Below are 13,357 nucleotides of genomic sequence, written 5' to 3'. Positions count from 1 at the left end.
TAAGTAAATTCTCGCCATCTACTTGCAACAAGTCCAAACCTCAGGGGAGATTTTTAAAAATTACCCATTAAAAAATAATGCAAATTTTTACTTAATACTGTAACACCATATGATTTCGCAATTATTTTGTCGCTATTGTATTCAATCCTTTGGTTCAAATATCGGTACTCCTATAATTTAGGATTAATTTTACCAAACACATTTAACAGATTTTTCTATAAAGTGATTGCTTCATAATCTAAATTTACTAAACATGGCATGAAATCTAACCTGAAAGTGTCCTTTTAGAATTCAATTCAATCAAACGTACATGAAATCTCCAATTATGCATGCATTCCATGTCCTCATCAAGTCATCAACTATCATTTACCAAGGGATTACAAATTTCCTAATCTATGAAACATTATTTGATGATTTTTTATTATTTTAAAGAAACATTTAATTGTTGAATTACTTTATTTATTCAAAGATAAACTAATTTATATTTTTTAATAATTAATTAATTAATTAAAAATGTTAATTAAAATTACAGATTATATTTCATTTTATTAAATAAAAAACAAATTTTCTACATGCTAATCATTGTACAGAAGCACCATAATTTTTGGATTAATTTAAATAAATTATCTGAGAAGTGATTATTTCATCATCTGTATGTTATGAGATTATTTGGAAATTTGTGTATTGTCAAATCTTACCTAGATTTTTCATAATCTAAGATTACAAAATTGTTTGGAAAGTTGGCTGTTATGAAATCCACCTAACAATGACATTTTGAGAAACCAATTCAATCCCGACATACCCTAAAAGCTATAAAGTCTCCAAGTATGCATGCACCCAAGTCATCAACTATCATTTTTCATTATGGCCTTAATCACGTTCAACTCATCTTTCTTCTTCGTTCTCGCAATATTTGTTGCATTCACTGTTGCCAGCTGTTCAATTCCCAACAAAAATGAAAATATTAATCGATATAGACCAACCCTTCTAGACACTTCTAAACCAAGTAATATAATTCATAAAGTTGAAGACATTAACGCCGAATCTGGGCCAAGCCCTGGAGAAGGTCATGGAAACACTCCTGGAGTAAGCAATGCAATTCGTGACGAGAGATACACTATTGATCGATCTACGCCAAGCCCTAGAGAGGGCCATGGAAGCCCTCCTGGAACAAGCAATGCAATTCGTGACGAGGGATACACCGTTGATCAATCTGTGCCAAGCCCAGGAGAAGGCCATGGAAGCCCTCCTGGAACAAGCAATGCAATTCGTGACGAGGGATACACCGTTGATCAATCTGTGCCAAGCCCAGGAGAAGGCCATGGAAGCCCTCCTGGAACAAGCAATGCAATTCGTGACGAGGGATACACCGTTGATCAATCTGTGCCAAACCCAGGAGAAGGCCATGGAAGCCCTCCTGGAACAAGCAATGCAATTCGTGATGAGGGATACACCGTTGATCAATCTGTACCAAGCCCAGGAGAAGGCCATGAAAGCCCTCCTGGAACAAGCAATGCAATTCGTGACGAGGGATACACCGTTGATCGATCTGCGCCAAGCCCTGGAGAAGGCCATGGAAGCCCTCCTGGAACAAGCAATGCAATTCGTGACGAGGGATACACCGTTGATCGATCTGCGCCAAGCCCTGGAGAAGGCCATGGAAGCCCTCCTGGAACAAGCAATGCAATTCGTGACGAGGGATACACCGTTGATCGATCTGCACCAAGCCCTGGAGAAGGCCATGGAAGCCCTCCTGGAACAAGCAATGCAATTCGTGACGAGGGATACACTGTTGATCGATCTGCGCCAAGCCCTGGAGAAGGCCATGGAAGCCCTCCTGGAACAAGCAATGCAATTCGTGACGAGGGATACACCGTTGATCAATCTGCGCCAAGCCCTGGAGAAGGCCATGGAAGCCCTCCTGGAACAAGCAATGCAATTCGTGACGAGGGATACACTGTGGATCTATCTGCGCCAAGCCCAGGAGAAGGCCATCGAAGCCCTCCTGGAACAAGCAATGCAATTCGTGACGAGGGATACACCGTTGATCAATCTGCGCCAAGCCCAGGAGAAGGCCATGGAAGCCCTCTTGAAACAAGCAATGCAATTCGTGACGAGGGAGACACCGTTGATCAATCTGTGCCAAGCCCTAGAGACGGCCATGGAAGTCCTCCAAGATCAAGCAATGCAATTCATAAAACATTACTGTTCGGAAGGAAGCTTGGCATAAGAAAAGAAATCAAATATTAGGATATTATTGTACTAATTAGCTTTCTTAGAGCATCATGGGCAACGATATTTAGGACGTTTTTAAATTGCTGAAATAAATATATTTTCTTAACTTTGAAATTAAAGAATCACTTATCAATTCATAGATATTTATGTTTCCTTTTCTCTTGCATTATGTGTTCGACAACTAGAGGTAGTTATGTTTCACGTGTGCGGTAATTTTATTTAAGTAGTAAAATCTCTCCTTAGTGATAATGTTAAAACCAACTAATTTTATTACCATGAAGGGGTTATAATGCAATAGAGCTATAATTACAAAATTATTGTTTTGAATTAATTATCTTTAGTACAAGTAATATATATGTAAAGTATGCACTGCATTAATAATTAATGTCAAATTAATGAATAGACATTGATAAAAAAAAGATAAGCGCAGTTTCACTAGCATATATAAGAATGTAAAGTTTAGATTATACAAGTCATCTTATATGTTTGAACATATGCATTTATCTTTAATATTCTTCTCTCAACGTAAATTCTATAATTACTATACAATGATTTGGTAAAGCTATAAAGAATAAATCACTGACCTTAGGTAATCTAAGGGTAATCTTGGTATGTCTACTGCTGGCAATGTTTTGCATGACCATCAGCCAATTGTTTTAACTAAGCTTGTGGCAGTTTGTGAGGGTATAGATTTATCTATTCAGCTTGGCTATTCCGATATAGAGGTAGAGTTTGACTCGACTGCAATTCTTTCTTGGATCACTTCTTATGGCTCTATGCAGTGGAATTTTGCTTATCTACTTGGTCGTGTTTGTCCTTTGTCTTCTAGCCTCTCACTCCTTATTAGGCATGTATTTTTTGAGAGGCTACATTTGCTGCTAATATTATGGCCTACTAGGCATGTTCTCATCAGTGTTTTTATTATGACCTTTCAATTGGTTTAACTGGTGTTCATCATTTGGATGCTTCCCAGATTATGCATATTAGGCGATGATTTTTTTTCGACTTTTTTCTGGGCCTTTTTATGTCATATTATGGTTTTTCATTTCTGTTGAAGGTTTTGGTATTATCCCCTTCTTTTGTATCCCATTTTCTAATCTATGCTAGAGATAGGGGTCCGGTCTAACCCTTCACCATCTTGGTGTTTTTTTTTTTTAAAGAAAGAAATTATCCCAAACAACTTAGAAAAATATTTTACTTCATCCTAAACTTTTAATATAACAAAACAAATATATTTTGCAATATACAGATAATTACTAATATGTGGGGGCAAGTTTCTTAAGAGAGAATCCAGAAAAGTTATAACTTATTACAATGTAAAATTTATTTTTATCTATAATTGGCTGAAATTACAAAAGAGTATTTTATTACTATATAGAAATTATTTCTTATCACATTATCACCATAATAAAGGGATTTTTATTATACATCTCAAATTTTATTCTAACCGATTCATTGTTTATTACATGCATGGTACTTCTCATCATAAGGATTATTATAGCATGAGAAACAAGACCATACGAATGTGGTGAATTAATGCATCTTTTCATTTTTGTTTCCGTCAGTGGTGCCATATTTTTTTTAATTTAAAAGAATTCTAATGAGACCGGATAAGTTAATTAAGGTAAACATAAATTTTTCCTAATGCTCTCATCAATCTAAGCCCCAATTTTTGGGTCATAATAAGAAAATATATATGTCAAAGCACTTTAGCGATTGAGGAGGAGCTCGGGCCATTTAAATTGAAAGCTTCAGCGATGCCGGCTTTTGGATTGAGATTTGTTGTGGGTTCATTAGATATTGTAATTCTCTTGTCTTAAAGAAATGTCTATTGTTGAGTGCAAGAAGGAATTAATCCTCTGATTCACGACATTGACTGTATTTCTTATCAGCCCCTATTCTTTGCAGGTTCATCTAAAACTCCTCTTGAAGCTCGTAACCATCTCCCTCCAATTAAACAAATTGAGCAAAGGGAACTGACAAATCTGTTTCCACTAAAACCCTAGCTCAAAAGCCATAAATCTCCTCTGATGTAGGACAGGTTACTTAGGCAGTTTTAAAGTTTTCTTTATTTGTTTTTATTTTTTTTTAATTTTAAGTTTTTCTAACATTTTTTCTTTAGAATTTTATTATGTTACAATGATTTGAATACCTAATTTGGTAAATTCACATTATTTATGGTTTTAGCATAAAAGGAAGCTAAACCCTACTGATTTTGGTTGGTTGATTCATAATAAAATTCTCTCAGAAAAGAATCATTCTTCTTTTGCCTTTGTTTTGCATCACCCGTGAAACTATGCGTAAAAAGAGAGTTATAATAAGAAAAGTAAAAATTCTCTAATTTCCTAAGATTTCATTAATTTTTGTCGTGTTTTTTATTTTATTTTTTTGGTTTAAATATCAGTACTCCCAACAAATAATTATATACATACATACATACATATATATAAGAAACAAAACACCATGAGAATTGATATTTAAGAAAGGGCGGCGGTTATGTTGGAGTTGCTCCATATTGGAGCCACTATGATAACCGTACGATCATAAAGAAAAGTATTAAATCTGTACTTATTGTTATAATCTTATGTAAACAAACTATTTGAAAGAAAGTCCTTGGATGTTACGAACAGAATTTGGTAGCTTCCACCTTATAAAAGAACAACTAGGACCCTTGTACTTTGACAAACTATCCTGATCTCATTTTATATATAATAATTGATCGTAAGAGTCACAAGCTATTAATTATCCTAATGTGATATAATATGTTTTGTTAATAAAAAATACCAATAATTAAAGTATACATTATATTTTGTTAACTCAACCAATTATATAATATGTATTTATCAATACCTTGAACCAATAGAAAAGAAGCGCCATTCAACTGCCTTTAACAGAATTTCTGATAAGAGTAACTTAATTATCACCACTCATGTAAGTTGTAACAGTAAGTTATCTATAGCGTCCAAAACCGAAAAATACCAGAAATTGAATCACCCTTTTAACAATTAATTAATTACTTCAAAGAATTTGAATTAGTTGATTATTTAAGATTACTTGTTCAACCTCATTCTATTAGTCTTTATTCTGTCAAATTAATTAATTAATTTCTATCCATTAATTAATTTCTCTATAGACTTGCTTGCGCATGAATAATCAGATATGGAAACATGGTGTGGAATCATTGAAGAATGAATGTAAAAACACTATTAGAGAGAAAAAATAATATCAGTAATGTTAGGGATCCAAAATTTGAGTCTCAACTTGAGTTTTAATATTAGATGTCATTTGTCTATTGAATGATTAATGTAAAATTTTTTATTACTTTATTCTATTATTCAATAGTTGAATGTCATATCAACTGGGACTCAAATAATATTATTAGTGAGGATATTAGAAACAAATAAATAAAGTGAGGCCCTTACAAGCCGCAAGTAGTCTTATTAAAACATAATTAGTGGATAAACAATTGTGGACATCAACCAGTATCTACATGTAAATGAACTAATTAATACAAATCAGCAAATGCTCTTCTTCCTAGTTTTGATAGAGGGGGAAAAAAAATATCGTGAGTAGAAAGAAAATTAAAAGAAATTAAAATTGAATTGAGTCCTTTGCTTGTACCTCTGTCTTCGCTTTTGTTCCCGATTCACCATCTTTGCCTTCAAAATATTAACCAAAAAAGAAGAAGATATTTTTCTAGTAAATTGTAAAGATGTGACTTATTTCATCAGTGAGCTTCAGGCTTCGTCTTCTAATTATCAAGTTCACTATAAAAAGTTGGGAAAATATATGGATTTAGGTCACCCAATAGAACGTCATCACCCTCCGTGTAGCTGCTAGAGTCCTGACAATCGAAAAACATCGTCTGAATATCATCAGGAAAAATCCGGTGTGAAGAACCAGGTTCTGATGACGTAGATAAACAATCTGTTGAAGTTTTCTCCACCATTTCCTTATATTTTGACGATTGTAGCAAAAGCCCTAATGCCGATGACGCCGAGCCGCTACCTCCTGCGGTAGCACCAGACCGTGGTGGAGGTGCTGACGTGTCACTACCGCTTGAGGTTTCCTGATTTAGTTTTGGAATTGGACTTGTGTCATCACTATTAGGGTTTTGTTGAGGGTTGCTAGGTTTAGGGTTATTTTGATTATTATTTGGGCGTAACCACTTAATGTATTTGCTAAGATCAAAGTTGGTGACAGCATTAAGTCCACGATACTCTATTGCTGCCCTGTCATAGGCTTGAGCTGCTTCTTCTTGAGTAGCTTAAGAAAAAATTTTGAAAAAAGAGTTAGGGACAGTTTGGGGAAAAAAAAAAGAAAAGAAAAGAAGATCTAAAAAAGTGGAGAATTTAATTGCGTATGCATATTTTGGTTGAGTGTTGAAAATTTTATTCCAATGAATTTTAAAATCTTAAATAGTTGGATAAGCAGGTGAAGTTTGGCGATCTATATCTCAACCAACTAAATGTTTTATTAATTGTTTGAAAATGACTCCCATCAGCATATATAGGCTTTATTCACTTGGAGTCTATTGCTATACAAAAATCTATATTCCATTTATAGTGGCACGTGGCACATAAAATGGACTGTCTAAGCTAATTCTAGCATAAGATCATGCACTAGATTTAATACTTTGGAGGGACTCTTTTGTATACTACTAAGGTTATATAGTAATTATCAATTATACAATTTTGAAGCAAGCATTTATTTAGATAATTTGTTATAACTATCAATAATAAATAAGACAGTTTTCTCATGTGCGGACCCGCATGCAGATTTGAATTATAGCCGTACATATAGAATATTTTATGAAAATTATATAGTGCAGTCTATGGCCATAGTGCGAATTTTTGTTTTCTTTAATGCAGAGCCGGAGAGCACCAAAATAAATAAATAAATAAAGGTCGAAAATTGACGGTATTATTATATATAGAAAGAATAATAATTTATACCATAAGTTCCAAGATAGAGATATTTGTTGCCAAAAACTCTGCCAATTCGAGCTTCCCATCTGCCATTGTGATGGTGTCTGCAAATTTAGAAGCCAAATTTCAAATTATTGCCACACTTTTTTTGACATTAGTGCATACAAGACATGATTACTTTGCTGGCCATTGCCGCATTATTTAGACAAATGTGGCTTTCAAATATTGGTACAGCTGCTCCTCAATTCATTAAAGTTTGTCAATGAGAACATGTGGATGTGAGAAGACATGCACGTACGTTAAAGTATCTTTCCTTTCGAGGAAAGTGGAAAGAAGTAGCATGAATTGGGAAAACATCCTAAAACTAGGATAAAATTTTGGAAATTTTGATTGAAATATCATTGATTTTGCAAAAGACTAGATAAAAGCTTTTTTTTTTTTTAAACCAGCTAAATTTCAGGATTGGATTCTCTATAGCTTTTTTTTTTTTCAAATAAAGAATTATCTGCAAGTTCTAAATTCAAATGAATTGTTAGTTATTACCTTGCTACGCCTCTATATTTGGAGACCCCTCGAGAAAATCCACTACTTTTTCTGTATTTTTAATTGAACAAAACAAAAATATTGTCTAATCAATATATATTATCATTAATACAATATATATATGTGTGTGTGTGTAAACATGATCATTTATTCAATATTATATAAATTTAGCAGTAGTTAATTACCTCCTTAAAGAACCAATATATTCCTCTTTTGACTGACCCTCCATTTCTACGAGCTCTTCTTCATAATTCGAAAGCTATAATTACCATGGTAAGAAGTAATAAATTAAGAAAAACAAAACCCTGCTACAAATAAAAAGTGATCAAAATGCAAAATTAATTAATTAAACTTACTGGGAAATTAAGAATAGTATCATGTCCCCAATATTTCAATGCTGCCAAATCATAGGCACGTGCTGCAGCTTCTTCATTATCATAAGCACCTAAGGAAACCAACCCAATATCGAAATTAATTAAGCAATTAATTTAAATCAAGTAATTTCGAAAATGATTTAAATTAATGACGTTTTTCTGGTTACCAAATTTTTCAAAAGTGCAAGAAAGAAAGAGAGAAAAAAGTGTAACGTGAAACAAAATGCTTTGTGTGATGGCACTATTGTCTTCTCTAAATGACAGGAAAACGAAAGGTTATAAAAGAAAAATATTAAAGAGAAATCAAAACTCACCTAAATATACTGTGCTTCAATTTGAATCAATCCAACCACCATCATCAATTTTGATATCCGAATCAGAATATTTGAAAAAAGAAAAATTATCAACAACACCATTTCCAAAAATTTAAAAAGAAAGAAGAATAAAAATAAACAAAAATATTAAAAGGAAATAAACCTTGTCTCCCTTTCTTGTTTTGAGACTCATTCCAGCAATTTTTATCCCACAAATGAGCTTCATATCGTCCCGTCCATCGATGCCTAAACCATTCAATTACTAAATTATCAAATATATGGGTATGGCAAAAATATAAAACCTCGTGAAAATATTGAAACACCAAAAAGAAAAATATAAAATTTCACTGTACGAAAATGGATATGCGACTTTGATCAACAAAAGAAACCTGGTAACGCCTCGGTAGATCGAGCTACGTTGCGGCGGCGAGTCACGGGGCACGCTTTTTCTTGTTCTCTTAGTCTTGGTCGTGACTGTATTATTGTTATTAGGGTTTGTAGTAGTGTTCTTTTGGCTTTGCCTTGAGGTTTTCGCCATTAAAATGATCAAAAGAAGTATAGCTATAGCCAGAGAAAGAAGAGAGAACAAAAAATTAATGTGAGGTCATCCAATGAAATGGCACAAGCCAAATGGGTTTAAAAGGAAGAAGTACAAAAAATATATAAGAGGGTTTCAATTGTTTTAATGGGTTGGCAAAAGAATAGAGAGAAAAAGAGGAGAGAGCCGGCTAGAGAGAGTTTAATGTTTTAATTGATTTGTTTGTTATATATGGCCGTCTTTCAACGGCTTTGTCAAGTCCCATTCCACTTAACTTATATATGCTTCTTTGTGCTATGTGTACCAATTATTATTATGTAGCATTTATTGGAATTTTTCTCCTTTTTAACCTTACAAATTAATAAAAAAAATTTATTATGTTAGAAGGCTCTTTTGTTTGTAATTTATAAATTACCCTCCATGTTGATTTTTCTATTTTTTTCCCCTTCTCGTCTGTCTATTTCTAAGAAGTTCTTGGAAGAAATTAATACCATCCCAGGTGGAATTAATGAGTAGTTAGTTATTGAAGATTTTGAACTCCAAATCCTTATTTTTCTCTCTTTGCCCATCAATATTATATTGATTGATAGTAATAAAGTACTTTTATCAATTCTTCATTTAACACGCTTCAATCATTTTCCTTCTGGTTTAACTCTTCATGCATAAAAAAACTTATGTTACCTCAATTTAATATTTTTGAATCGCAACTTTTGGACTAGCTCTTGGCAATGCCAATAGAGTTAGATTTTATCAACGTCAATAGAGCTAAGCGCAAAAATAAGACGGACAGGTTGGTATATCCTCCATACGTAGATGAAAATTAAGATGTGACTAGGAGCGATACAATTGGTTTTTCTTCAAAAAAAAAAAAAAAAAAGATAAGATGTTAATTTTGCTAGCAAATAAATATCACTTTGTAAATCAAATTAAGTTGCAGAATCCTCTTTTTTTTTTTTTTTTTTTTTTTTTGGCGTTTCACATAAGAATGTCCTTTTTAAGAAATTATATGACGATGGAGCTACTAGTAAGTCTGGGTCAAACAGTGGGGAAACTAGAATCTTCGGTTTGGGGTGCCTTTTTGTTGTGAATAACAATTATTTTGGGTTAAAATATAATGAAATTTACTTTATAACCAAGTTCATAAAAGCTATTTGGGTTTATAACCTAAGGTTATGTTTGGGAGCTAAAATTAAGTATGGGATTAGATTAATTTTGAGATTAAACATTTTATCTCATATTTGGCTACTTTACTTGGATTGGATTAGGGAGGACAAAATTTAAATTTAGTCCTTAAATCATGGGATTAACAATCCCAATTTATAAGTGGGTTTAGATGGGATTAGAATAAGAGAAAAAAATTTATTCATATTTCTTTCATATATAACACTACTTTTTATTCGTAACCTAAAATTTAATTAATTAATTAATTATTTTATTCATGATTTACTTGAATTTATTTTTATTTTATTTTTATAGTCTAATTAAATTGGTACTTTTACTCCTATAAAATTAACTATTTAATAATTTGTTACAATAATTGATTGTATTAAATTTAATAATCACCAATGTAATATTAAAAATAATCATGGAAATTAATAATACAAGTAAATAATTGATTTTACATATACATTATTTGCTAACTTTTTTATAAAATAAAATATATCTAAAATATCTTCAAAAATTAATTAAATAATTTTATTAATTTATATTTGTTTATTATAATTATGACTACCCAATAACTAATTTACTACATATTCAATGCTCTTTTTAATTACCTTTAAATTAATTTTAATTATTACTCTTAAATATTCGTAATTGTTTTTGTATTTAAATATGATTTAATATTGTCCAATCAGATATTATTCCAAACATAATCTAGTATATAATATAATTAAGATTAATCCAATCCAACTTAGGGCAAGTTTGGGATTGCGGAAGCTGATGAAATAAGCTGCTTGTGCTGTACGGATAAAATAAGCTGCTGATTAAAAAAATAGCTTGGCGTTTGGTAAACTGTGTTGTTGCAATTGATGTGAGTTTGAAAAGTAGAGTATATGTGTTTGGTAAATTTTATTACGAAAGTGCTATTTTATTATATAATGACCAAAGTAGACATACGTTTTTATTACTTTTTATTTTTAGAGTATGTTTAATAAAATTGTTTAGAGATATCTTTTTTCTTAAATATGTAAAATTACATTAAAAAACTTAGTTTAAAAAATCTAAAGAACTTTATAATCTGTTACATAAAATATGATAAAGATAAAGGCATGATTTATATATTAAGGTTTATGGATAAATAAGACATAATTATCTTTTTATTAAAATCTAGGGTTATAATAGGAATTTTAAAAAGGTATGATAGCTTATTAAATAAGCTGCTTATGAAAAGCAAACCCCTACCTGCTTTTAAAAGCTGTTGACAAAATGGAGAAAATTATGAAATAAGCTGTTTTTACAAAATTTACCAAACACTATTTTATCAAAAATTATGAAATAAGTAGCTTATTAAATTTTAACCGCAATCCCAAACAAGCCCTTAATCCAGTCTAATCTTAATAGTTAGTTCAGTCCAATTTTACGTGCCAAACGTAACCTAAGTTCATAACTAACAATAGCCAATTACAAATAAATATAATTTCAGGATCTAAAATATATATAATAATCATGTTTTATACTAGCATTTAAAATAATTCTTTGAGTCTTGGTGGGGCCCGGGCCCCTTAGGGACAATACCATAAGACACAACATAGTACAATTATCCTTCCAACATTTTATCGTCCAACGTAGTACAACATAGTAAATTTGAGGGCATTGTGGAAGTAATATCTATTAATACAACACTTGTAGCGGTGGGGAAGTTTCAATGTTGAAAAATTGGGTGATAATAAATTGAGAAACTATCACTGCATCACTTCTTTTTTGTCTTATTTTCATCCAACCATCAAATAATTTTAATATGTTCTCTGCACCACTTTTTTTTTTTTTAATTTGTATCAACTAGCTACTTTTTAACTAACACCGTTAAATAATTTAAATGAAATGATAATTTTACCCCTAAATAAATTAAAACACCATTTTATTTTACAAAAACTTAAAAAAAGAAAATTATAATTATAAAAATACCCCTAAATTTAATAAAAAATAAATCACAAACGAAGGTGCTCAGCTAATTTTTATTTAATTTAGATTTTGTAAAATTTTAATAATTATTTTTATTAAAAGTTACAATTTTACAAAATTTTAATAAAAATGACTGAATTTATTTATTAAAAAATAAATCCCAAAATTTTAATAATTTAGGGATTTTTATTAAATCCCAAAATTTTGCAATTATTTTTATAATTATAATTTTCTTATTTTTCAAATTTTTTGTAAAATAAAATGATTTTTTAATTTATTTAGGGGTAAAATTATCATTTCATTTAAATTATTTAACAATGTTAGTTAAAAAGTGGCTAGTTGATACAAATTTTAAAAAAAATATATAATACAAAGAACATGTTAAAATTTTTTAATAGTTAAATGAATATAAAATAAAAAAAAAGTGGTGCATTGATAATTTCCCTAATAAATTTATCAAAACCTGCATGCACTTCCATTAATCTAATTCTACAAATACGGCACACTACAAGGATTGCATTTAATTGATGGCGAGTGCTGGGCCCATTACTTGTATTAGATTTTGTGCTGTCACTTTGTGTTACTCTTTTTAGGGTAATTATTAATATTTTAATTTTTTTATCCTAAATAATTATTTTAAATAATGTGATATTTATTAATTAAATAATATTTTTTAATAAAATTTAGGTGAATTAACTATATTATCTCACCAATCAATTAATAAATGTCACATTATTTAAGATAGTTATTTACAATAAAAAAATTTAAAATTTGTAACACAAATCTTCTTTTTATCCCATCCTAAAACGTAGATCAGATTATCTGAATAATTATGTATCTTTTTTGTTTTAAGTGTCACATGTTGTGTTTTCAAAATTTAACTGAATGATTTTGAAGTATACTTCTTTAATTGACCATCCGAATTTAGGTGCTCAATTAATCTTTTAATAGTAATTACAGATCTTCCCATCATACGAAAGTGGGCAAGACAATCAATTAGGTACAAAATTTAGATATTAATTTTATACGAACCTGATATAAAACGCACTCGCCTAAAGTTCTATTATGTTTAAAATTTTCATTAGCCAAAAAAAAGAAAATTGAATACATGTATATAACCAAAAAACTGAAAAAGGGGGATAAATAAAAAAATAATAAAAAGATAATTTATATAATAGGAAATAAATTTATTTAATAAAGGTATTAATGAGAGAGAATATTAAAGTTCTATTGAGATATTTTATCATTCAGATAAAAGTCAAAATATATAATTTTTTTCTATTCAAATCTAATAATCTTATA

At 30.5% G+C, this 13,357-nt stretch overlaps 2 protein-coding genes across 3 annotated transcripts; one reads left to right on the top strand and one right to left on the bottom strand.

Annotated features, from left to right (window-relative positions):
- The first annotated feature begins 864 nt into the window (after positions 1-864).
- Positions 865-2,250, top strand: LOC107174605 (uncharacterized). Its single transcript, XM_015525642.2, has one exon. It carries the CDS (start codon positions 865-867, stop codon positions 2,248-2,250), a length of 1,386 nt encoding a protein of 461 aa, XP_015381128.2.
- A 3,386-nt stretch (positions 2,251-5,636) lies between these two features.
- Positions 5,637-9,183, bottom strand: LOC102622941 (AP2-like ethylene-responsive transcription factor At1g16060). 2 transcript variants are annotated; one of them, XM_006493394.3, is made up of 8 exons: positions 8,784-9,183; positions 8,558-8,640; positions 8,395-8,403; positions 8,063-8,151; positions 7,892-7,965; positions 7,707-7,757; positions 7,191-7,267; positions 5,637-6,501 (listed from the first exon to the last, which is right to left on the bottom strand). In XM_006493394.3, exons 1-8 carry the CDS (start codon positions 8,930-8,932, stop codon positions 5,987-5,989), a joined length of 1,047 nt encoding a protein of 348 aa, XP_006493457.2. In that variant the 5' UTR covers positions 8,933-9,183; the 3' UTR covers positions 5,637-5,986. The 2 variants fall into 2 exon arrangements, with proteins under 2 accessions (XP_006493457.2, XP_052287464.1); XM_052431504.1 differs by lacking the exon at positions 8,395-8,403.
- Between the last annotated feature and the right edge of the window lie 4,174 nt (positions 9,184-13,357).

This window comes from Citrus sinensis, chromosome 7 (assembly GCF_022201045.2).
Source record: "Citrus sinensis cultivar Valencia sweet orange chromosome 7, DVS_A1.0, whole genome shotgun sequence".
Taxonomy (NCBI): domain Eukaryota; kingdom Viridiplantae; phylum Streptophyta; class Magnoliopsida; order Sapindales; family Rutaceae; genus Citrus; species Citrus sinensis.
Note: the sequence above shows the minus strand (reverse complement) of the source record. Positions and strands in the feature narration are given on the sequence as shown.